This window comes from Phallusia mammillata, chromosome 8 (genome assembly GCF_965637545.1).
Source record: "Phallusia mammillata chromosome 8, kaPhaMamm4.hap1.1, whole genome shotgun sequence".
Lineage (NCBI taxonomy): Eukaryota > Metazoa > Chordata > Ascidiacea > Phlebobranchia > Ascidiidae > Phallusia > Phallusia mammillata.
In genome coordinates, this window is record NC_137259.1 from 7,711,503 (window position 1) to 7,736,910 (window position 25,408).

Sequence of the window (25,408 nt, forward strand, 5' to 3'; positions counted from 1 at the left end):
CAGCCGCTCCCGTAGATGAATGACGTACATCGGGCGCAGTCGGGCTCTTGTCCAGCAAATAAACGTCATGTTACCGCAGACAGGAATTGTGACATTTGACGGTTGATGTGGCCGCAGGTAACGCAGTTGCACAAATAGGTGTGCCGACGCAAGGTCATAATCACTAAATAAAGCTGCTCAATTGCTGGGTTCGCGTTGTTAACGTAACGAAATGGAAATGTAGTAGCCTTTACGAGATAAACGGTTAACCTTCTAACCGTTTTCCAACCTTTTTTGTCATGTGCACCCTTTTAGTCGATATTCAAATCACCCTACAAAATCTAATTCCCTCATATATGGCAAATGCAGTAGTAACACATAGCACAGACAACCAGTAACACATTAATATTGTGACACAAATTCCCCCCTGGTTGGGAACCACTGTTCTAACGGCTTGATTGCAGCAATGGTCTTAACCGATATTAGCGTCCCAATTATGCTGCAGATTTGCAAGAGGCGTGAAACAATCATATAATCGTTACATGCAGTTTGACTGTAATGACAGTTGTCTTAACACATATCCTGCCTCTGTGAACTTTGTTTGGCTTTGCTCTTGGAAAGATTTGACGGACAAAACACACTCCGTGACCTTGTGGGTAAAATACATGACGCCTAATTACGGCATGCTTGCAAAACATTAAACCTTCAGCGGCAACTACTTGTGATTTGCTTGTAAACCGAACAGTTTGACTACATGTAATGGTACAGCCATAAACCACAAACAATGTTCTTAAACCGTAAATGGGGTTGGTCCGTTTGCTGCAAATATAGTGAGTTTCTCAGCAAATGGGAATCGTTTATTTTGCTACTGTGGCTTCAAATGATGATGCACCGAACCCGCCTCAAAAGCTACTGGTTTATGACACTCCAAAATCAACAATCAGTTAATTTATGATGTTTCACATTGTTGACATTGAAAGTTTTGATCGAAACATTGGAAAACGGCATATTCTGTCGGCAAACCGAAACTTCGGTACGTCACTACTTTCACAGGTTTTCCATGCAATTTAAAACTACGGTCTTAAAAACATTTTTTATTTCATTCTTAATAGCACTGTAAGGTAACAATGGTGAGAATGCGAACCATTTGTGCATGTTTAAATTCTAATTTGAATTTTACAATGATAAGGAAAACAAACAGGTTTTTACGGTTCACACATAAAATTGATAATATGGCCCCCACATCGAGAAACATACAGCATTTCTTATTGGTTAGCATCATGCAAAAAGCTCTTAAAAACAAATGCAAAACTTTTCATCGGGCAGCAGTCAATCATAATTCTTGCGGATGCATGCAAATCGGTTGAACCCAGTTAAGGATATGGCACTTGTGTGGTGCAAACGTATTACCGAGCCAGTGCATCCGAGTCATAGCTCTACTCCATCCGGTTGTAAGCGCAGCGACCCCCATTTGAACCACCAAGCACCCACGTAACAGTTATTGTTTTCATTACCGGCGTGTAGACGTGTTAGGCCGTGCCCGCAAGTTGACACCGACTAGATGACGTGAGAAATTGTCCATGCTGTGTGCGTTTGTGGCCCTTTTCCCCCTAAACTTGCAACATGCTTGATTTTGATTTTTGTGTACTTCAAATCAGTTTGAAGCATTTCACCCTGACGCTTTTGTAAGTGTAGACTTACAAGTGAATGCTTTGTTTTGAGAATATACACATGTTGCTTCATAAGCTACTGCACTGCCATTGGCATCCATCTGTACCTGTTAGTTATGATTTCTAAAACACAAACGGTTTAGACAGAACATATTCAGTATGCTTTGTATATATTTTTAAGTTATTGTGGATGATAACTCATCTTTTGTACTTTACATTAATATGTTGGCTCTCGTCTTATTATTTGTTTCCACTTTCTTATCAAAATTTATTTACATTTACAAACTTAGTAGATGGGAAATGCTTTTTGTTGTTTGTGACCTGGAACGTAAAACGTACGGTTCTGTTATTGCAAAGTGGTTATTGATCATCTTGATTCTGTGTATGTTATTGACACGCCTACTGACAACAGGTTTTCCATTAGGCGAGTTTATAAAAAATGCACTGCTGATTAACCGCATTTTGCGTCTTTTCCGCACGTTTTTTCTTTTATAATCAGGTTTCTAGGTTGCACAGACTTTTGAGGTTTTACCATTGCCGACATGTGCTATTCATTTTCAGGTAAATTGGTTGAAATTAAATTCAGGCATTGCCCAGATGCGACCACAAATCGAATATACTGTCTCCTAAATCGTATTTCTTTTCCAGCCATCATTATCGATTGTATAGATCACTCTATTTTGGTAAAATATAGATTATTTTTTTACAGTAGGTAATATATAATTGCGGCTTACTTAACCTACCGGTCTTTGTTTGCCTGTAACGCATTTGGAGCGTTAAAAAATAGTGGCCTCTTGCGTAATAACAAGCTTGCAACACTGGTGAAGTGTCTTCCAAGAAATTGTGATCAGGAAGCAATTTTATTTTGCCAGGATTTTAGCTTGCGGCGTCTTTTGCTTTCGTGGTTTCGCCAAGCTACTTGTGAATGTTGAAAATCTTTATGTCTTGTGCACAATTTTTCTTTCCAATAATTCAGTTCCTATATTTTAAAAAATGATGCAAAAGATTTTAACACGCGAACATAGTTTTTTTTTAAGTATTTGATATCATTTATTAGGGATTTCCCCACAAAATCTATATCACATACTTTTGTCACGGCGGTTTAGATGAACCCAGTTATCTTCTGATGTTTGGGAATTATTACCAAAGCTTTGTCTTAAAAATGCCGTTAAAGTCACAAGTTTTTAGTTACACCACGATTCAACATATTTACCTCACTTTCAACATCCACATGTGTAGATTTGAGCGATGTGATTGCTCCAGTCACCAGCGTCACGTTTGGAAGCAATTTCCAAGGTCGTGTGGCAAGTTAAGCGACGTTATTGGCCAGTGGGCGCGAGAACAGGAATCTTGTTGTGGCATTACATACTTCTGCGGTGTGTTTATCCTATGCCACTTATGTCTGCTGTGATTAACTTTCAAGGCCTAACGTATCATCTCGCTCATCCCGGATTTGTTTGTTGTTCTTTGACCGGATTTCGCCAGTAATTGCGCGCTATTACACGCCTTAAACGCGCAACCAAGGACGTTGACGCGTCTTGTGTATCGAGGTTATCACATTCCTTAGCTTTTGCACACTGCTGGTGGTGAAGCATAGCCTTCAGTTGATAATAGTCGATCGCCTGCGGTGCTGGTTTGGTTTTGGAAACAGATTCGCTCACAATGAAGTTGCATAAATGTGTGTGTGTTCATATTTGAGATGTGTTTGGCCAGTTTGTTTTGCTTTTCCGCATGCTTGTGTACGTCCCAGCCGGTATTAAGTCGATTTAGCCGCCTTTCTATTCATTCTGTCTGTTGACGTCAACATTTAAGCTTTCACTGTTTGTGTTCGATCATAACATCATTTCGAGTTGTCGCTCTCGGCGTAAAAATCTATCGTCTTGGTTTGATAACAATCAAATTCGTCGCGCTGCCTGCTCCAATCGCCGTCGATCTAAATACTCATTTAATCCTAGCGAACTATAGAAGCTGCGTGGTTATCTATCCTATCGCTTACATTTGTTAGCGAAAGGTTCGGACCATTCTTTGTTGAAAGCCTTTTAATCCCTAAAAAAAGAACATACCATAGGGGTCGCCTTTGTTGCCCATATCATTTTTTCTAAATCGTCAAATTTTTGTTTAGACAATTATACGGCGAAGCGTTGACTCAACAATGTGTAGCGGCACTGGGCTAAGTCTGTGCTGGTTTAAAGTAAAATCAAATTTCACACTACAATGTCTTACTCTGCACATGAAAAAGGGACCTTACAAGATATCTTTTTTTTACCAGAACTAATATACGGTAAAATGTTGGTAGCCCTTGCTCCTTTACATGGTCTGGCATAAAATGGTCTATCTGGTTTGTTTCATATCGTTTTATAAGTTTATGAAAATTGTGGCTATCGAAAACGGTATGATATGCTGATAGACAAAAAACGTTTTGTAGTTTAGCTGCTAAATTGCAGTCACACACCTCAGTTTAAAGTCGATGCTTAACTGCTGACATTGTCAAGTTTCAAATAAGTTGGGTACAGTCTTGACATCATTTACCAGCGCACCCACAATGTACAATTATTATCAGTTTACGCTGTAGCACTATTTGCCGAAACCGGTGTTAAAGTTTGTTGTCTCAGGCAGAAAAATCTAGTTAACTGCATACCACTTAAACGCATAATCCGGTAAAAAGAGATTGTAAATGCATTCAATGTTTAAAATACTTCATCTAAATGTATGTTTTGGTTAATCGCATAAAATGCTTTACAAATTAGATATGCGATTAACTGGATTCGTCTGTACTTGCTTTCTTGAAAAAATTCGTTTTTATCTTTAAAACCCGGTAACATACCTGCCTAAAAAGCTGTTTGATATGTGTCGTGTTGTAAGCTTATAAACGCTAATATTTCGGCAACTCTTCGACTCGCAACTTTATTGACATTACTGTAAACCTGCGGTGGCTTGCGACCCAACTTTCATCGACCTATTTGGGGTTGGCTGTTCTGCCATCTTAGCCACAGCGGTTTCTTTAGGAATAATCTGACCCCTAGGTTATATTCAAGTTCACTAGTAACACCTAAATGTTTACCCTTTAACCATGTAGACCAGGGGTGTCCAACCCGTGGCCCGCGGGAAGGTTTTGAATGGCCCGCGTGGTATTTTTGCAAATGACTCATATTGGCAAATTAATCGCCTACGTTATTTATGGCAAACTTTCATTCCGAAAAATTGACATTTTTTTTGCTTTATTTCTTTGTTAATAGAGTAGCAATACGCAACTCTTCAAGTTACTTTTGTTGCGTCACAATGCGCATTGTTACGCATCACAATTTCTACATTGTTAGGTCACAATCTGACTCGTGCTTTAAGAGTCGGTCAGTAATGTTTCTTGGTTCATTGAGATACATCTGGTATCAGAGACTCGCGCAAAACGCATTTAGCAGTAAAACATCTTCCGCACTCTGCAGTGATATAGATTATGCCAAATAGGAAACAAAAAGCAAGTAACGCCAACAGAATATTCCAAGTAAGGTGGACATGTGACTTCAAATCCCCTGTAAGATCAGTAATTTCTGACAGCCGTATAGAAAACTCGCTTCGCATTGCTACCTCTATCTCACTGAATATTGCCAAACTTGTTAGTGAAAAACAGTGCCAAACTTCGCATTGAGATGTCGCCATGTGGTAAAAACTTTGTTGATTTTACCATATCTTGGTGTGTTTATTGTTTTATAATTGTAAACCTGGATAATATACACATTTCAAAGAATAAAATTTTGGTGTGAGGATTTTAATTAGAAATTATAGCCATTTCTAAGATTCCAAATTAGCAATAACACCCCAGTGGCCCGCGCAATCATTCGTAAAACGCATGTGGCCCTTCGGCCAAAAAGGTTGGACACCCATGATGTAGACTGATCACAGCCATCGAATCTTAAGGGTTTGATTCCAGTTTCAGAACCACAAGCTAAGTTGAGTATACACAATTGACACTCCTAATGCTCGTGAGAAGACCTTTTTATGCTATAAGTTTGAAATCAAATAGGAAATATGATATTGAAATTATTTCCTTCGTACTGCTTCTTATCCCTTCGTGCGATCATTCTTAATCTTCAGAGTTAGCCACGGTTTAGGGATTTAAGGAAAGATAGCCATCACTTTTGGTGTTATCATTACAAGCCCATGTACAGATAACATTTTTTCCTCTCATATCTCGATGAAGGTTTTTTCCAGGACAGCCTAGACGTAAACCGTATTCTATGTTTTCACCAACCTAATTAACGTCCCTTTTCTTGTTTGTCACCATCATCTTAAGCATTAATAATAAATCAGCACCCGGCGCCAGGTCGCTTTTTGCATATTTTATGAAGTTTTATTACTGACGGCGACGCATTTTTGCTGTTTTTTCCGTTCGAAATTTATTACATCCGTTTTCTGACAACTTGCAATACATTCGGGGTTTCAATTATTAAAGCTGGTCTTAGAAAAGACAACAGTTTGGATTTTGGAAGTTGACGCGGCTTTTAAGCTTATAACTTGTCGTTGTAGCACCACATAGCGGTAATGCATTGTGAACCTGGCATTCGCTAGGTGTCGTTTATGCACAAGTATTTTATTTACAAAAAGTTTTTTTAGTGTAGTATGGCAAATGTGACGTATGGTATGAAACGCTTGGCTGATATAAACATAACAAAAACAAAAGAGTTTCGCATTTTCTAAAATGTATGTTTCAGTGTGGAACTGAGACAGTCGCAGCATTCAGTTTAAGCTTAAGAATGCACATGCTTTAACATTTCAACGTTTGTGAAACCCTTTAAACAGTATTTAATTTTTTCACCCCATAATGGAAAAAATTACAACGTTACAAAGCTTGTCTAGTGTTCACAAGTGTTTGCATGCAAGGATGAAAAGTAGCTTTCTTAACACCAGCAATATATAGTTTTGTCGTATTAAAGACTGCAAATTAAAAAATAGTTTTTAGTTTCTATTTTAACCGTTTAAAGCCCCTTTTTCTTACAAGACAAATTAACTATTGGAATACTAGTTAAATTTCTTAAATCTTATGTATAGATACGTTAACGTTCAGTGCAAGTTTGAGTTACATTAACTCAGTGTTTATCAATCAGTAGAGCAATTATTTTTAATAATTATTTAAATATTCAATAATTATTATGGGTCCCCTTCCCTGAAGGGGACACATATTGTTTTTGTCTATATTTTTTTTTTCTTTTTTTCTTTTTTCTTTTTTCTTTTTTCTTTTTTTCTTTTTTCTTTTTTTCTTTCTAACGCAGATTTGTTCCCACGTTTTGGTCAAGAAAGAATGGTTCAAACTTTTTCAAATTTACACACATTAAAGATATTGGTCTAAAGATGGTCCATGTAAATTTTGACCCTGTTTGATCCCCCGGTTCACCCACAGCCCCCCAAAACGTGAAATTTTTAGCGCGGCTATTGTTCCCACGTTTTGGTCTAGAAAGAATGGTTCAAACTTTTTCAAATTTACACACATTGCAGATATTGGTCTAAAGATGGTCCATGTGAATTTTGACCCCGTATGACCCAGAGGTTCACCCATAGGCCCCCGAAACATAAATGTGTCTAACGCCCGTTTGGTCAAGAAAGACACTGTAGGCAGAAGTACCAAGAGAGTAACTCACTGGTTTACGATAGCGGGAGGGCTCAGCTTGACGTCGGACAGACGTTTTACGACTTGTCGTTTCAGTGATTAGAAATCAGCTGTTTTGCACAGCAATGCTATGTCGTTTTATTAAGTGGTCACTCACATTTTCAGTTTTGGCGAAAGTTTTACACCTATGACGTGATTTAAACCTAATAACCGTGCTTCGGTTTTGTATATGTCAAGAAAAACTTTGTTAATAAAAGTTAAGATGAAAAAATTAACTTGAGTTTTGCCAAATAAATGTTTTTTAAAATGCTCGTTGTCAGGTTGGCTGCCGCATGATCATGGGTTACTTAAGGTCAACTAGTCGGTATTACAAACACAGCTCAGAACTTTCTTCATAACGTAGCGTTTTTTTTGACAATCAATTAAGGAGTCAATACTCAAGGCATGTATAAATTAGGCTTAACAGTATTGTTGAACACGAATGACGGTGTGCTATTGAAAACGGTGTCAAAAGGTCAAACAGTCGTTTGGCGTGTGCACCCTGAGAGGTTACTACTGGTCAATGGTACTCGTTTTGCGAAACAAAGTTAAATGAAAAACAATTTGTTATGTATACACTTGTAGCAAATTGCTTTTTAATTTACAATGTCTGTAACACAACTGTTACAGCTTTCTAAAAAAATTGTGTTCAAAACCCGACCTTGGAGGACTATATCTGGGTCAAAGCAAGAGATTAGATTTAAGTCTTTGTTACGTTTTTTTAATTTTGTAATTACATGACAATAATAGTGCAAAAAGAATACGAAAAATTTTTTTTTATTGTTGGGTTAATGCTTTCTAAAAATTTGTCCTTAAGAATGTAAAAATCACCGCAACATTTGTTTACTGTAAATCCGCACAAACGCGCGTGTGGGGACCCATCAGTTTTTGTTTACAAAAACAATCGTATGTGTAGATCAAATGATGTGTATAGTTAATTGGTAAATATCGTATAGAATATATAAAATGGAAGTATATCAGAAAGCCACTCTTCTAGTTTAATTGTATAATTAGAAAAATTAGTGATTGTGTTTAATTTTCACTAAAATGCACATTAATTTAATCGCCATTTCTACCTGTTAATGGTACAACCAGCTTAAAACGAGGGAATCTTGTCTTGGTGATCTAATAGCGATCTGTGGGTTTTTAAACACGTTTTTGGGACAACGTAAGAAAAGAAGGTTGAAAAAGACTGTACTATACTTTACAACATATAACGTGCAATGACCAAGTCGCTTTAAAATAGCCGGTTCGTCCGGCCTTAAAACGTGCTGTCGTCAGCAAACACCGGAGCGCTAAGTTGGTCTTAATTACGCAATGCATGTCACCTGTTGTAATTAATATCTCCAGCTTGAACTTTTTGCTCCTTCAAGTGAGGGAACCATATGGGAAGCCCTCATTACGAAAGTTGTTGCTTTATAATTTTAATTTTTGCTATTTAATGAAACGAACGTTGCAGCAAAAGTCTGTTTGCACTAATGATTGTTAAAGCTGCAACGTAGAAAAATTATATCTTTCCTAAATTAAAAAAAAAACATTCAAAAATATGGAGAATTTTGATGTCGGAAAAAAATATTCGATTGTACGTTAAATTTTTTTTTGGTTTGAAGGGATTATTGACTAATTGCTTTCTGTGTGTAGTGTAGCTGATATTCTGCACTTGAAATCTTATGTTGCGCAACATAGACTATGCCCTATCTACTAAAAAAATAGTTGCATTTGACCCTTGTTTCGCACCAATATTTTTCACTTGTGTTCTAAAATGTAACACTGATTGATAAATGTTGAACTTATTACCTGTTTACACGATGATCCACAACCAGAAAAACGTGTTTCCTTCGCGTTTTATTCTTGTCAGTGTCGTGTTTTGTTTCTATTTGTGGTGCGCGATGCGATACCTGCATTTATCAAACGTCTTGCAGCTTAATCAATTCCACAGGTCACACTACCTCTGACTTTTTAGGAAGCCGCTTCTAAATATACTAAAAGTCGCTTCGTGCTGGGAAAATGTACCGCTGCGGAAGTTTACGAAGTCATGCTTACATTGTGCCCTAGTTTGTGATATTTGCATTTTTTGCGCATATGCCAATCTTCAGTTATATTCTTTCGGTTTTGAACTGTCGATAAACCTCCGTAGGGCTTCGTTTTTTACAGAACTGGGTTTTGTCTTTTTTTCGTCGTCCAGGAAATTCATTGTTGTTCCAAATTACTATTTAAATGAGGGACAGCATATTTGTCGTATGTGAATTTCGTCAGGCCCGCGACACATTGCTATATCACGTAGGCAGTTTCATGAAAATTGACCGTAATTTAATTTTTATGCAACCGCTTTCACACTACAGCCTGAATGCTGCCAAATTTATTCTTCTGCAACGTTGTTTTGCGGATTAATGGTCATTGCTATAAACAGTCAAAGTACTGTTCATTTTAGTGGTCAATATATTTGCATTATAAAAGTAATGGGCATTTGGTTTTAATTTGACTAATAGAGAGCCACGCCCAACATTTTTTTTTAAAGCACTGTTGAAGCTCTAAATATAATTGCTATGACTGGTTTTACTTACTCCTTGGTTTTACATGTCATTTAAGAATTACATTAGGATTGTCTAAACGTGGTGTTTTTACTAATTTGTTAGCTTTTAAATATTAGTCTGTTTCTGATTTAAATGTAATTGCCGGAGCAAAACATTTCGTCATTCCATTAACGTTCGGTGTTGATAATTGTTTTAGCGCTTAGTAAGGAATTTCGTGCACGTCGGCTTTCTGCGAATCGAGGCATGTAATACGAGTGGAATTTCCACTACGCGTATAATCACTCACTTGTAACTACTAATCTTATGCTGGATTTACCTGTAATTATCAACCCACTATTTTATGCTTAACTGTTCTTGTGTCAAACAAAAGACCATCTTGTTTTCGAGACTTCGTTGTAATGTTTTAAATGACCGAGAAACTCTCCAAACAGGCTATTGATTTGCAGCGTTTTTTGACTGATGTGAGATACTCTTTAAAAGTCTTTTCTGGTTTAAAAATGAGTTTGTACATTGACAAAAATAAGCAAACTTGAATGTGTTATAATTACAATAAATTTTTTTATTCACGTAAAATGCTTGATACACTTATCACTTAAAAAACATTTTTTATAACTGCGAAAAAATACCTTTCTTTATGCATCCGTTTATCGTGCTTCATATTTTTAAGTAACCAGTTTGTTCAGAAGATACATAAAATTATCAAAACGTGTGTATTAAAAATGTATACCTTATATTTATTCCAGTTTTTGGCACCTCTTGCTATTAGACACATTTTCGCGTTACTAACGTAAGTTCCATTGCAAATTCGTCGTCTTGGTTCTTCGCGTGACATCGTTGAAGCATAAGATCATTTTTGAGGGTTGTATATTTGTAAATCTTTATTTTTACGTCAATGTCGATGGACATTTCCTTTTGCCTTTGGTTCGATTTCAAAGGCTATATCTTCCTCAGGTCCGACTGCAAGGCATTCGAATCTGTCAACTATCTAATTCACAAACGGAAAACAAAGCACAAACCCGTTTATGAACCCACTTCGCTTATGTCCAAAGCGAGTTTAAAATCATTTTGTGCAATAACTTCTTGATTTAAAATTCTTCCCCAAAAGCCTTTGAAGTCTTTAACGTTGCCACAGTTCATTGAAAAAGCATCATGCATCTTTCATGCGCAACAACAACGGTCACAAAACACTCCGGATTTTTTTCTTGTTTAGCCCGTTTCAAGCATAAAATTAGCAGAAATACCCAAAAATTACACGTATTAAATCAATACTAACAATCAGCGCAGACATTTCCTTTTGACAAGTGTCGCTGCTTGTAACGGAAGACTCTAATGGAAATTTCCCTGCGTTGTCACATTAGAACATTTCGACAAATTACAGAATCAAAATCGTGATACAGAATGTAGACTATTAACCAATGTTACGTGATACTCGTGCATTCGGTTTCATAAAGTTTAGGTAGCATAGAGGACAAATGCAGTCGTTGGTTCGAATCTCAGCGTAGGTGAAATTTTTGCCTCTACCTTGCATTATGTTGATGTTTTTTTCAGTTTTAGAATGAATTTGATTTGGTGTTGCAAATTTCACTACTTTCTAGTCCTCCGTAATCAAAACCTTGAGTTTTAATTGTAAACTACTTTCGGTTAGAACAGTTTGCTTTTTCGTTTGGTTGAATTAATATGTTGTATGCTTGTAAATACTGTTAGGCTTAATCATGTGATTTATTGCAGAAAGCCTACAGCAGTTGTGTTGAAAACTATTGTTGATTTGCAACTTATCGTTTTCTTTATAAAGAAAGCTTTATTACAGATATACCTACAAATTGTTTAGCAAATGTTTTTACAATCACTGTTCTTCATCGGTTTAAAACAATACTCAACTACGTAGGGACACAGATACAAAATTAGCGCATTCAAAACCAAGCCTATTAGGCAAAACGTTCTTTGTGTTATATTGTTTCCAACATATGCCTAAAACGTTAACATTTAATAATGGCCGTACACAGTTGTCTAGCATGTACTGTAGGACAAAGGCTTCCAAACCTTTTCATCATGTATATCAAACATCAGGTCAAAATAGGCTTCTGGCTTATCGCATGCTTCCAAATTTTGGCGATTTCATAAGCGATTATGGCAGACTATTTTTATTGTGTAATTTTAATAGCCCTAAGGTTCACAAAAAATGTTTTGATAGCCCACAGATTTGGAACCAGTGTATTTGGAGAAAAAAAAACACTACCGTAATTAGCAAACACGGCGTACTTTTGTACTAATAGGTATTTTTTAAATAGTTATACCTAGCAAGTAAACAGTGGTTTGTGGGCAATAAATCAGTCATTTTTGAAAAGCAGAACTTGTAAGTTCACCTCCATGCGAACACAGACACGGAATTCTGCCTTCGCCGATTACTGCACGAACGCATTGCATAACACTCTATAAATAAACATGTTATCCATCGTCGTTTTCCTATTGTGTTAAAGGCCTTTGCACTTCACCAGCGTGTTACCCCATGATAGAGTCATTTCCCGATTCCTGCTAAAACTTTCCCAGTCAACTTTCACATCCACTAGGTGTCGCCATGCTCGCAGCGGCATAATGCCTTGGGAATTTCCCTTAACCTAAACTTGCTCTTTAAGACGCCATGCTTCTGCTAATTTCAGTCACGTATCAGCAAAAGATGGAAATTTCGCAGTTTAATGCAATTGCCATGATGTTTTGCATATTAGTGATCACATCCCAATTGTAATGCTTTGTCTTTTCGAAGCTTCTACGTAATTCTTTCTGATAAAATCAAAAGTACTTTTCATATTATCAGCGCAAGTGATTATAAATCCGTTTACGTGTCAACGGTATGTACGCGTTTCAATTTTGAAACAAGTTTAGCGCGTTTGCATAATTGTTTCGAATGCTGCTACTGCGTAAACGTTACGATTAAGAATTTGCATACGTATCATTAAGTCGCTATCATTTCCGCTTTCTCCATAATTAAACTGCAATTTGAAATTTAGGCGTGAAGTCGCTTTCTACTGTTGTGGATTTGGCAAAAATGTGACAAATTGTTAGGGAGCATTGGGCGCATATTGTTTTAAATTCGGTCTTACGTTTTAGTTTAATATTACGCCGAGGTTTGTCGACTTTTTACTCAATTGTACGTTGCCTTCTTATGTTAAAACAATTTGATCAAGTTGGGCGATAAAATTATGGACTGCGCCGAAATTGGTCGTCTTTAAGACTGTTGGTTAATAATATGTTGGGTGTATTTTTTGCTCCACTGTATACGCAGAGGCTTGTGAATTAATCTAAATTCTAAACGAAGCCATGCGTCGACAATCATTGCAATCAATTGGTTTAAAACACAAATTATTTATATATTGCATACACAAAATATCTCTAAACTATTTGCTTTACAATACGAAAAGTGTTTGATTAATATAATGAACGATAACATACAAAAACTTACGTGCATAAAGATTAAAAATTAAGCAGATGGTATTTGCGCAGACACCCTTACACGTAGCGTAAAACCCAATGACGTATCGAAATCGCAGAAGCGTTTTTGCTTTTGCTCGCTCAATTTACAACGCTTTGCAGCACGCAGCTTCGGGAAATGACGTTGATGCTTATACTGGCTACTCTTGCTACTACGCAAATACCCAAGCCCACGCGCTTATATATAAACTCACAAGCGCATAGGAAACTCGCAGAGTCTATAACCAGGTTTAGAGGTGCAGTACTTTAGCAAGGAGCGTATTTAGATTAAACAACAGACATAGGAGATATATCGTAGAAATTTTTAACACTTTAGGGTTCAACTTTTAAAATATTTTCTGATAATATTTTTACATCACTAACATGTGCTAAATTAACTTTCCTAAACACTAACGAAAACAAAATCAACATCGTTTAGTGCTTTTAACTGTATTTCACTTTCGTTCTTGAAAGCATTTTTAGTTTTAAAGAAAACGGGTAAAAGAGCCTTAATAGGGTTTTGAGATCAAACCCAATTAAAATATCGACATATGTAATTGCGGTAGCGGCGATGCTAAAAATAGGCGCATAGTTGGGTAAATTCCATTCCAACTCGCTTTAAAATGCTGTTAATCCCTGCGCATAGCACTGATGTTGATATGATGAGGCTGTTTAACTTCGAGACTCCGTAATTGATTCGTCGTTACAGTCTGTTTTTGGATAAAATTATGCTTTTTGGCTTTAAGGCAATCGTAGGTTGTGTTTTGATCTGCGCTTGTTACATGCATGGTAGTGTACGATTTGGAGTGGTTTGTAAACAAGTCTTAAGCAATAATCGTGTCAAAATTGTTAAAAATGTCTTTAGTGAGGGCTAGATTTTGTTTCAAACTTTGTTAGAACTTGAATGTCGTTTGAAACGGAAGTGAAAAATAGCCGTTTTTGTGTACAAACTAAGTTGTTTCCAAAACTAGCAAAAATAAACAACTTTAAATGCAATTTTGTCAACATGTGTTCCAAAATCTGTGTAAAAGCTTTGACAAGGCAGCTAAAACTTCTTATTATAGCATCATAGACCCAGTATATCATGCTAGTATACAAAGGTTGTTGCTTAGTTCTGTCATAAAAGTTATTTGCTTTTAAATAATTTCGTTCATTTTATATCAATAAGTGCTTACGCATGTTTTTCTCCAAAATTTTGCAGCTACGAGTCACTCTAAACCCAAAACAGGATTCAAATATTCACGTAAAAATGCTGTTAAAAGACATGGTTTAATGTAAAAGTTCAGTTGTAGCATTTTAAGCGGGTTTTAACTGCAACTTCCTTCAGTCATGTAAATAGGAGATTACACTCATTGGCGTAAGCTATGCGGGCTTGTGCGTCGTATGCGGACGATTGGGTATAATTACATTGCGTTTGTTGTCTTAGCCGTGAGGCATTTAGACTGGAAGGCACGAATCGTCGTCCACTTGGATTATTCAATCCAGTGTGCTCGCAGTTATAATGTCCAAGGAGCCTACGTTGATTGCAGTGTGTCAGATTTTGTTTTTGTAGATAGTGAATAGACAAGCAACGTTCAATTAGTTTATGCCATCTGGAATAGATAGTGTCGTCGGTTATACATTATCGAAACTATATTTTCATTTGCATATCTTTTTGCAAGTTTTAAAAAAGTTAGTTTGCAGTACAAATAAGAAAGAATTTGATCTTTCTATAACCTGAACTTTAGTTTTATGTACAGGGTATTACCAAAACTAAAAAAGCATGTTAACTAATTGTTGTATGATAAAGAGGCGGTAACACATATTTAATAAGCAAAATATATGAAGCTTTATATTGTCAGCACACGTTCAAAATAGCGAAGTCAATTTAGGAATGAAAGACTTAATGTAAGCCGCCTAAATCGTATGTAGATTACGCCGAGGAGCTTAATTGTCAGCCAGAGGCTTCGGCGATCCCGCTAAGCGAAAAAGAAGCCTTGACTTATTGACAAACGTTAATCCAGCGCCGCTATTCGCTTCGGGGTGTGTTTTAATTCGCGAGTACTGCCTTGCCCGGCCGAGATGGGCTTATGAGTCGTGTAGTTACCGTTAGTCGAAGTTACAATGGGCCTTCCCATCTATATGCAGGTAAATAATTAGGTAGCCAGTGATTGTCCTCACGATAGTTTAACATAAAACAGGTACAATCGCACCTACTGTGTCCAGAAATCGTGCTACTTGTGAATAGTTAAATTCAATGGAGGCATTATAGCCACGATTTATAATAGGTGACAACTGACCACTTTGGGTTATTGTTAGGTCTTTATTTTTTGATGCATAATCCCACGGGGGGGCTGTTTTGCTAGTGTTGTTGTTGAACAGGTTTTTCAAAGCTTCCGCGTTTGCCCAAACCTGCGGTCGAACCTGCAGGAAGCCAGCTTTGCTTCGCCAAATGTACGTATTCTTAATGTAGCAACATCTGGGGCTAATAAAGTATGCGATATAGTGCTGTTTGCGTGGGCTATAGGAAGAGTGACTTTGAACTGACCTCTGTTCATTGAAACGTGTACGTGCAGTCGAAAGCGAAGCGCAACATGTCGTAAGATGAAAGTTTCGTGCAGTCATAGAAATTGCCTTTGAGTTTCATTTTTGACAGATTAGATTGTTTGCAGTTACAAGAAAAGTTTTTTGGTTAAACTACAAATCGATTGAGGTTTGATCTCTATAAGCATTTTTCTAAATAAACACCATGGTAAATATTTCTAAAGTCCTTCGTAATCGAGTAAACCATGGTTTAAACGCGAACAAAATGTTTTTTTTACAAAAATCGGTCCGTAAGTAAAGTTAGCCTCTACCGTTTTATGGAGGTATTCCACTGGACTCAAAACTGTTTTTCGCTTTAAAATGGTAACATGTTTTGTAACAACAAACATAATTTTGTTGTAGTAATTGTATTACAGTAGTTTGTATGTTAACATTTACCATTGCCGGATGTACGAATACATTTAAATCAGTGGTCGATGAAAGGTTGTGTTGAGGTTTCAGCTGTTTTGTTGTGTACGTTTGGACAAAAACAAGTTAAACTGCATGTTAACTTGTGTTGTCATTCCATAGACAATAACTTGTTTTGTTTAAACTCTGCTAAACCGCCAGTCATGGCTGCGAATTTCAACGAACTGGACAGTATCGACCTAGCGTCCCTGGCTATTGGTGGTTGTGGCGGTCTAAAACCACAACCTACTACAGCAGGCTACAACCAGCGTTACAACGACAACATCAATGTGACTTATAACAATATAAACGACTGCGTGAGCCGCCCACCTAACTTGAACTCGTGTGCTGTGAGCGGTGCTGAACCTGTTAATGGCACCGTACCAACAACTGGACCTTACATGCCTCCGTCTGTTGCTGTCAAAAGTGAACCAAACGGTTTTCACCCAAACGTGCCCCCGAACCAAAACTCTTACCCCCAAGCAGCCCCACCTTCCCAGGGAGGTTTCCCTCCAAATGCTAACCAGCCCCGCAACGCAGCATCTACTATGAAAGCGCTTGGTTTTCTGACCGAGCGTACGATCGAAAATTTCTTTAAAGACGGAAAGGGGGTTTCTCACGCCACCCCTTACCCACCTGTTTCGCGCAAATCGAGCTTAGGGGGACACGCACCCAAACTCGGCGAAACGCTGCCCCCCTTAAAGCGCTCACAGCCCTATTCAAATCCACGTGATATGTATAATGCAAATTATCAAAACTATAACGGAGGCGCACTTCCAAATGGCCGTATGATGCAGCACCATCAGGCCTACGCCCACCATAGACGCCAAAATGGGTTACAAGCGGGTCCCTGGGTCCCAAATGATGGGGGTATGGGTATGGGACCCGGTTTGCCTCCTGTCAAAATGGAATGGAATGAGTTTAACGACCGTGGCATGCTTCGCCATGATGCTTATGCTCCTAACATGGGGTATTATCCTCATGGTGAGTTATACAGTTTCGGTGCAAGGTTGTTTATTTTAAAGGATAAATGTGACTTCCTCGGTTAAACCTAGTTTAGTTTAGGCTGGCGATTCATGTGGTTTTCTTGTACCAACTTGGACAGTGTTGTATATTGTATCAATTTTCATTTTACTAGTTTTTAAACTGAGCTTTCAGGTGTGCTTGTAACGTTTTTAAGTATTTAACCCTGTGGTATTTTGTTTTCAGATGGCAGCGATCGGCCGATAATTCGTGATGAATCGTTTTCACCACCAGGTGGCGTGCACATGAACGGATTTCCAGGAGCTGAACGGATGAGAGGTAGGAGATGTTTTTTATTTGTTTTTTACAACATACACTGTGCCCATGGTTTCAAATTCCAACTCTTAAGGTTTACTGCGTTGTTCGTTAAAACGTCCAACTGTCAATTGTCAGGCTCAAAGCAAGCTTGTGCCGTTTGTCTGGTTCAAATTGCAACGATTAAGACAGTTTTAAACCAGCGGCAGTTTGGCATTGACAACTGTATAAAAGTGTATAAGCATGCTTTGGTCTGTTCACAAATTGTAAAACTGATGCCTTAAGAACTTCATCAGAAATCGCAACTTAAATTCCAAGTTAAGATTACGTCAAGGCAGTGGGTTTTTCCACTGTATCGTCACAATGTCGTCAGACAAATGCGACCACAGCCTGTTTGGTGATACAAGTAAACAACGGGCTTGTGCGGGAATGAGACAGCGCATTTGGTAGCAAGCAATTAATGTCTGAAAACCTATCACGTTTCGTGGTTCAGTCGAAGGCAAGCCGCTCACAAAAAGACGGAACACCTCAAATTTCCACTTGTCTTTGCCACTCTTTGTTTATTATAGTATATACTGAAGAATTTCAAGCTTAGAAAACGCTGTGCTCAGATGAACAAATCTTAAACACAAATTTGGCCATCTACAGAGTTTTAACGAATAACACAGCTTTGCTGTTTGTAAACCGTGAGATATTTACACATATCGGGATATTTGTTGGATTTAAGATTTTTCAACTTTTGTTAATGCACCTTTGTAGCACTAAACAGCACCGCTTAAAAATTACCCACAAAATAATGTTGTTTATTCATTTCAAAAAAGTTGCTATTACACCATTGACAGAAACTCGCCATTTCTAAACTATTTTTTAAGTTTTTAATCTTAGTAGGAAAATGACACCAGCAGTTTGCGAAAACGAGATGCGAAACTACCGTATTTTCCCTTATAAGACCAGTGAAAGTGCTCTTATAGAAAAGTTTCGGTTATCGTACAGTTTACTTTGTGGTCATTGTCTTGACATGCGGATACAAAACCAAAAGCACAATGTTTTGTTCCGAAACTATACCTGCTACGTCTTTGTGATTTAAGTTTCACACGAAATATGAGGATCCGGTTTTGTTGTTGTTGGACCAACAGCTTTTTACAGCAAAGACAATTCATTCCTGAAAACCTTTTGCGTGATTTTTAAAAATACGTGCTTTCTTCACGTTTTAAAGGTTTTAAAGGGATATTTCAGTTTGTAAGATTACAAAATATACATTAGCAAGTTATATTTTTACAACCCGTTCAATTTTAGACAATTCCAACTTTTTTCAGCTGCTGTTGATCTAATAAAATGAACTTTAATTGAAAACCTTGATCTGAAAACAGTTAAAAACATAGAAACATTTTCACTAACTTTGAAAGTTTTGTTTTTCCAACGGTTCCTTTATATATTATTCGGGACTTTGTAAGCTTGGTTTAAATGATTCTTAGTTGTTAGAGTAACGGATTTGCTTCAAAAACTGCCCCCAAAGACATGTAAAAAAGACTCAAGGAAAATGCAAGAGTACAAAAGCGCAAATATATCAGAACAAACATGAACAACAAATCTTTGATCTTAATTAAAAAATTACAGTCCGGAAATACGAAGCGGCCACGAAACTTTTCTTATTAAATTATAAACATGGCCGTCGTGTCAAGTTGTCCCAAATTCAATTTAAATGTGGCGTGAAGTCATAAAACGTGATTGAAGACTAGACTGGGCGTAACTAACATGTCCAACAACCCAGCAACTATTTGAACATGGCAACGTCGACAGATTTTAAAAATTAAACCAAAGTCGACTGTTCTTTTCTATTTTAGGTGCTGGTTTACTGTTCTTAAAACAACAACATCTGTTTTATCAGTAGCAGATTCGATCTACACATACATATTCAAATACGAACTGTTGCCTTATGCGCTATCTTGTTTATCATTACATCATCGCATTACAGCGCTTGCCTCACTTCGTCAAGGATAAAGAGTAAACAATTCCAAAATAACCACTGTCAGCCCCCGCAAGTAGCAGTACAACAACAAAAACGCGACACTTTTTAGCACGAAAGTCTTCTGTAAATATTTTGTCCATCTTCAGTTTATTGATGTTTTCTACGCCTCCATGGCTTGTTGCTGTCGTTCGACGTTAAGCTCCGGAAATTGTCTCTCGTGCATTCGCTCCCTATAATCCGGATGCATTTTCTCCTTCAAGTTTATTTACGCGTTCCGATTTTGCTTGGCCTGAAATCTTGTGCTTGGTCTTATTGTAAACAAGTAGGGGTATAACATTTCTTGTCTTTCGCGTGTATTGGGAATATCTGATGAAACCTTTCCCAAGGTTGTCTGTTTTGTAATTTCGTCACAGGGTGTTCGCAACCAACTCAATTAACTAGTTTTACGCTAATTATTGCGTTAAGATACGTGTTTTAGTTAGTTGATTGTGTTTCACAAGACATCTCAGCACGTTTAGTTTATCATTAAATGGATAGATTGACATGTTTGTCTTTGTAAGAAATCAGAATTTGTTTAAATTCAACATTTTGTTTTAATTAGTTATGGTGGTTTTGAAAACCTTGCTTTTTCCACATATTTTCTGTGAATTTTTACAAATCTTTAGTTAAACTATATTCACTTTTCCTCTACGCGGGCCTGACCCCCAATTTCGATAAAGAAAGAGTGGCTCAAATTTATTTAAAGCTACACAAGTAACATATATGTATTTGTCATAGTATGTTGCATTGTGATTCACAGGTCCCCAAAATGTGAATTTTACAACAACTTAGTATTTACCAAAGTTCAAGACCTGGAAGTCTCAAGTTTGGTAGTTAATGCATTTCAAACGATTTAATTCTTAAGCAATTTACCCACACCTAATCGTTCAAACTCAATCCACTTTAATCTTGCGAAGTCGTGCATCTAAGGTGTGTAGTGGTATACCATGTTGGTCAGAGCCGATTGTGGTCGCTTGACTTTTTGATCAAGCTTCACTATAAACAAGTACCATGCCGCGTTGTCTGTTGCGTTGGAACAGCATTAAAGAAGTTATACAGTGCTGAAGTCATTAACATATAACGCACTCGTTATTTTGTACAGCGGGATTCTCGTTTTGGAATAGATATACGTTGTTTTCCTTCTCTTTACATTTGTAAGCTTTACAGCTATATTTGTGGTCTATATGGAGATATAAATTTTATTTTGTTAATACTGTACAGGCTAATCACTTAAAACCTGTTTTAATCCATTAAGATACTGAGAATCGAGAGTGTTTTCCAAGTAACAGTATCAGTCAATGAATTTACATGGAATATATACATTTCGTCTAACTGGCATATTCAGTTTCCACAAAACCACAAGATAAAACATAATAAAACCACATTGTTTCCAATGAAATTAATGCAATGAAACATTTATAATAGTCGTATGGGGCCAGCAATGTGATACATTTGTCGAATCGAAATTTAAAGCTATTTATTTGCGCTTTCGTAACCTTAACAACGTAAGCCTTTATTCTAAGAAACACACGCAATTCGCTTGCTTCATGAAAGCCAGTTATTCAGTAATAATTGCAGACCCATCTCACCCATACCAAACCTAGTTCAGCAAATACAAGTTCCAATTAACGATACCAAGGTGCTGATTATTGTCACAAGCCAACGGTTAGTTTAATTTTTTCGGATATGTTTTCTCCTGTGCCGGTGGTTAGCTGCTAATTTACCAATTCTTTGATGCTTTTTTGCTCAAAGTTACAATGTTTTGCAACAGGAAACATGACCCGTGGGCTTGAGAAGGTTGTTACAAAAAAGACTGAACAATCGCTTGTAAGAATTTGGGTAATGTTATGTGTATATTTTTTACATTAACATCAACATTAAAAGGTACGTCTGTTCGTGTGTATGTACAAGTTCATTGTGTACACTAAGGACCACTGTGACCAACGTTGGGTATGTACGCAGTAGCCACACACCAATTAAAGCGCAGCATATATTTCATGTGCTCTAAGAAAGAGAATTGGCCTTTCTTTTCCTTTGAGACGTTAAAGTCAAAAATTGTAATGTTTGGTATATATATTTCTTAAATTTAAAACCAACAGTTTCTTATCTAACTTAGTAATTTTTACAAATCTCTATTTCGAAATGTTAGAAATTTCCACATTACAGCAGGCTAAAGGTTACATAAGCGTGGCGCTTATCGTGTTGCGCGTGGCGTATGTCGAAATATCACCGAGGGTAATGAAAACATTTGCAGATTCGATTGTAAGATAACAGTTCCCATGTACCACAAAATGATCGTACTTGGACAGATCAAAATTCTCCTTTAGCAGCGAGTGAGATTGTTTGAGTGCATTGTTTTTATTTCCGTTCTGTAATCCCCTCGGATTTCCGATTTGTAGGTAAATGGCGTGTTGTCTTAACCGGTCGCCATTGACCGAGAGGGGCATTTAATGTTATGTAACAAAGACAAGACATGCTTTATATAACCAAAGTAAAACACTGGGAAACAATTAAAAGCCTTAAAAGAACTTTTTTCGTCATGATTTACTAAAAGACCCATCGTATACAATGCACACACAATCAAAAACATCCCTTTGACTATATATTTACCATGTTTTCGATAGAATAAATATCTCTTAACAACTAATCACCCAAAGGGTCACAGATTAAGTAGCCACAATTTACTGGTACGATATCGTCAATAGGCATCATATGGCTCTTTCCTACGTGGTATTGGCTGCAGCCGCAAGCCAACTGATGGTATCTCTTCAGATCGTTACAGTTTTGCGGCTTAGAAGAGGCACAGAGATAAGTGCGAATATCGTTTTTTACTCAATGGTAGTGGCACTTCATGCCTAGTGTTGGTAGTATGCCCTGCTTTTCTTTTTCACAAACCCCTTATTTTGTGAAATATATCATGAAAATACGATATGCTTTATTATTTAACGTTTCGACAAATGCTCATGTCATCATCAGTGATGAGGGGTTACACCAGTTTTTAAACGCTTGAGTCACATAACTTCTATTTGGGCCGTTATTTTTATCATTAAACTTATGAAAAGATTTATGTATAGTGTTCCAAAATATATTGGAAGTGATTTGGTGGTCACAAGAAATTGGTTTTCTAGGTTGAAGTAAAGTGTTGCACATTTTGTTTTGTCCTTTGTTTAATTTTTTCGCTGTTCATTTAAAATAGTTGCCTTGGGCATTAAAAGTATGTTGCAGGCGTTTACGCGGCCTGACAACGCAAATTTGCTTCGTCGCAGGGCGTAATCCAAATGTTTACACAAACGCGCAAACACAAACAAACTCTGAGCGCCTCCGCACCCTGCCACCCTGTGGCGCTAGAGTGCCCTCATACAAGCTACAACCGGGTTCAGCGCAAGGTCAGCACCGGCTTGGGGGTTCATCTGGAGGTCACGCCGCGCGTCGAGGCGACCGGTTCCGCATGGTTGCGCGTGGCTGGAGGCGCTGGTATCTTCTTTGCACTGATTTTATGGTTGCGAGTTTTGCGGTCACACCGGGAATTCATGACCGTATTCGACTATGAGCTTCGCTTCTAAGGTTCCGCTACGTATGAATGGAATACTAGCACGGGCAATTGGCTTTGCTAAACTTGAATTGGAACTGCGCTGTTGGTTTGTTTCATACGTGGCAAACCAAGTGTCATTTCATTACATAGTCAAATATACATTTTCCGAACATTTTTGTTGTAAATTTTCACCTCACAAAAGGATTGTTACCATTTGTTGCAAGCCATGGCGCTTAAACGGACAGTTTTATGCCGAAAGGATGCATTGAGAGTTATTACGGCCTAATTAGTCACATTTGATACCTAGGCGTCAATGCTCTTCAACTCACAACACATCACTGCTTATGTTAGATATTCCTAGGAAAAGGGCAGCTTGCTTGACGTCGGCTGGGTTAAGCCGCTTATTAGCTTAAGACAGCCAATCGCTCTATCACGACGAGGAAACAAGGTGTACCGTGCGAACGTGAAAACCGGTACCTTTCTCCGTCCCAGCCCAAATCCAGGCACTGATTATTTTACAAACACTGTCGCATGTCGCTTGTCTCGTTTAAGTCGTGGGAAAATCAACTTTCGACTTGTGCGATGACTTCTTTGGTGGTTTCGGGAGTGACAACGTGTCCTTGTTTCTTGGAGATTGTGTTGTAAGGAATCAAAACTCTTACAGTGCTATTGTGATAGCGGTTGTTGATAGTATTCACTATGGCGGTTGGGTGTTTGACCAAGCTAAGTCCATGGTGTTTTTCATTAGTAATGGTATAGCTACAATACTTAAATTTTTTGCTAGAAAGATTTGTACAAGCCTCTATACAACGTATTAAACCAAAGTGAATTCCAGTTGCTTATGACAAGCACTTACAAAAACTATCTTTGTCTGTGGTGTGGCTTTCACAATTCTCTACCATCAAACCTGTTTACGAAGCTGGTGCAGACGAGATCGTGATGGTATGACCGCCGCAAGCTGCTTAACTTGAGCTGCGATTCTTGCCGACTTCATATATCACTTTTAATTAATATCGTACGCTTGAGGCAATACTACGCAGAATGTTTGATTTCGTTATGCAAAATGCGGTCTATATAAACCGCTTTAGCCGCTTTGAATTCTTTGTACCAACCTCTAGGCGTAAAACCACCAATAAACATGACTGTTTTGTAAACATAATATCACCATAATATCTTAAGCCCTTAAAATATCTTTCAACGTGGGTATTTCGTCATATCTTAACTGCATAAAGATCAAACTAATGTCATTTTGGGGTTTTAGGTTCGTTTAGGTTTGAACCTAAGCCCAGTTTTTTTCATTTTCCTTCCTAAAGTTTTGGCTGGCGCCAATTTCATTAGTGTATCATAACTTTCGCTATAGCGATACTTCAGCATACGTTAAGGATTTCCTATTGGCTGAAAACATCGGTGTGCAACAGGCAAGGGTCCAACTTGCCTTTATTGAGCTGTAATGGGTTTTGTGATTTCTTGCCATTTCGCAATCATCTTACACAATTCAACTATCCACTTGGGATGCCAAATAGAACACAGAATTATAAGTACATGTCCAAGAGCTAGTGTTGAATGTTGCACACTTAAAACATGCTTACGTGCATGTTGCATACTGTGCAATCAAAATATAGAAAGCAAAACTCATGCCAGGTTTTGTGTGACGTTGTATGGGAAACATGGGTTGGTCTATAATTATTCCAAGTTTTCACAAGCAACCTCTGCAATTACAACTCCCGGTTTGGTAAGACAATTTCACTGGCTTGCTTTGCTATACCTAAACTTGTTATTCGCTGTCTTTGTAATAACCCTCTTTGTTTTACTCTGGTTAGCCGATCTTAAATCCATTGCCCATTATTATATCCGCAAGTGGGCGCTATTGTCACTGTGGTTGCTTTATGTCGTGCCTGTGCAGGACGGACAGTTGCAAAGATTGATTTAATTGTATATTTTCTTAACTTTCTTCTCTAAAATCTTTGATGGAATTTAAAGATAAAAATATACCCCAAATATATTTTAGGTTCATATATGAAAAATCCCCAACCATATTAAATTTTACTCTGATGGGTTTCCCCCGGTCGTTTAACACATCTTTTGGTTAGCAACTAAGCACGTCGTATAATCGTTTTTGCCAGGGTAGAATTTGTAGCACAAAAAAGTTTGTAAAATTTCGTATTGCTTTTGGCGGCATGGTTTCATCTAATGTCATACGTTATTGGCAAGCACACTAAAGTCTAAATACAGACTTCTAGTGTGTAAGTTACGCACATCAGAACATGTTGGCATCAAACTCAACAAACATCCTACAAAATTACGGCGAAAAGCGCAGAGGATGATGTTTTGACG

At 37.6% G+C, this 25,408-nt stretch overlaps 1 protein-coding gene across 2 annotated transcripts in view; it reads left to right on the forward strand.

Moving 5' to 3' along the window:
- Window positions 1-25,408, forward strand: part of LOC145204354 (retinoic acid receptor beta-like) — a 68,348-nt gene that overhangs the window by 16,220 nt on the left and 26,720 nt on the right. The window contains exons 1-2 of one of the 2 annotated variants that reach the window (XM_080076866.1): window positions 16,332-17,240; window positions 17,466-17,558. In XM_080076866.1, the coding sequence (XP_079932992.1) occupies window positions 16,421-17,240; window positions 17,466-17,558 (913 nt within the window). In that variant the 5' untranslated portion in view covers window positions 16,332-16,420. Of the gene's footprint in view, window positions 1-16,331; window positions 17,241-17,465; window positions 17,559-25,408 lie in introns of those variants that run through there. The other variant, XM_080076867.1, reaches the window with a different exon arrangement.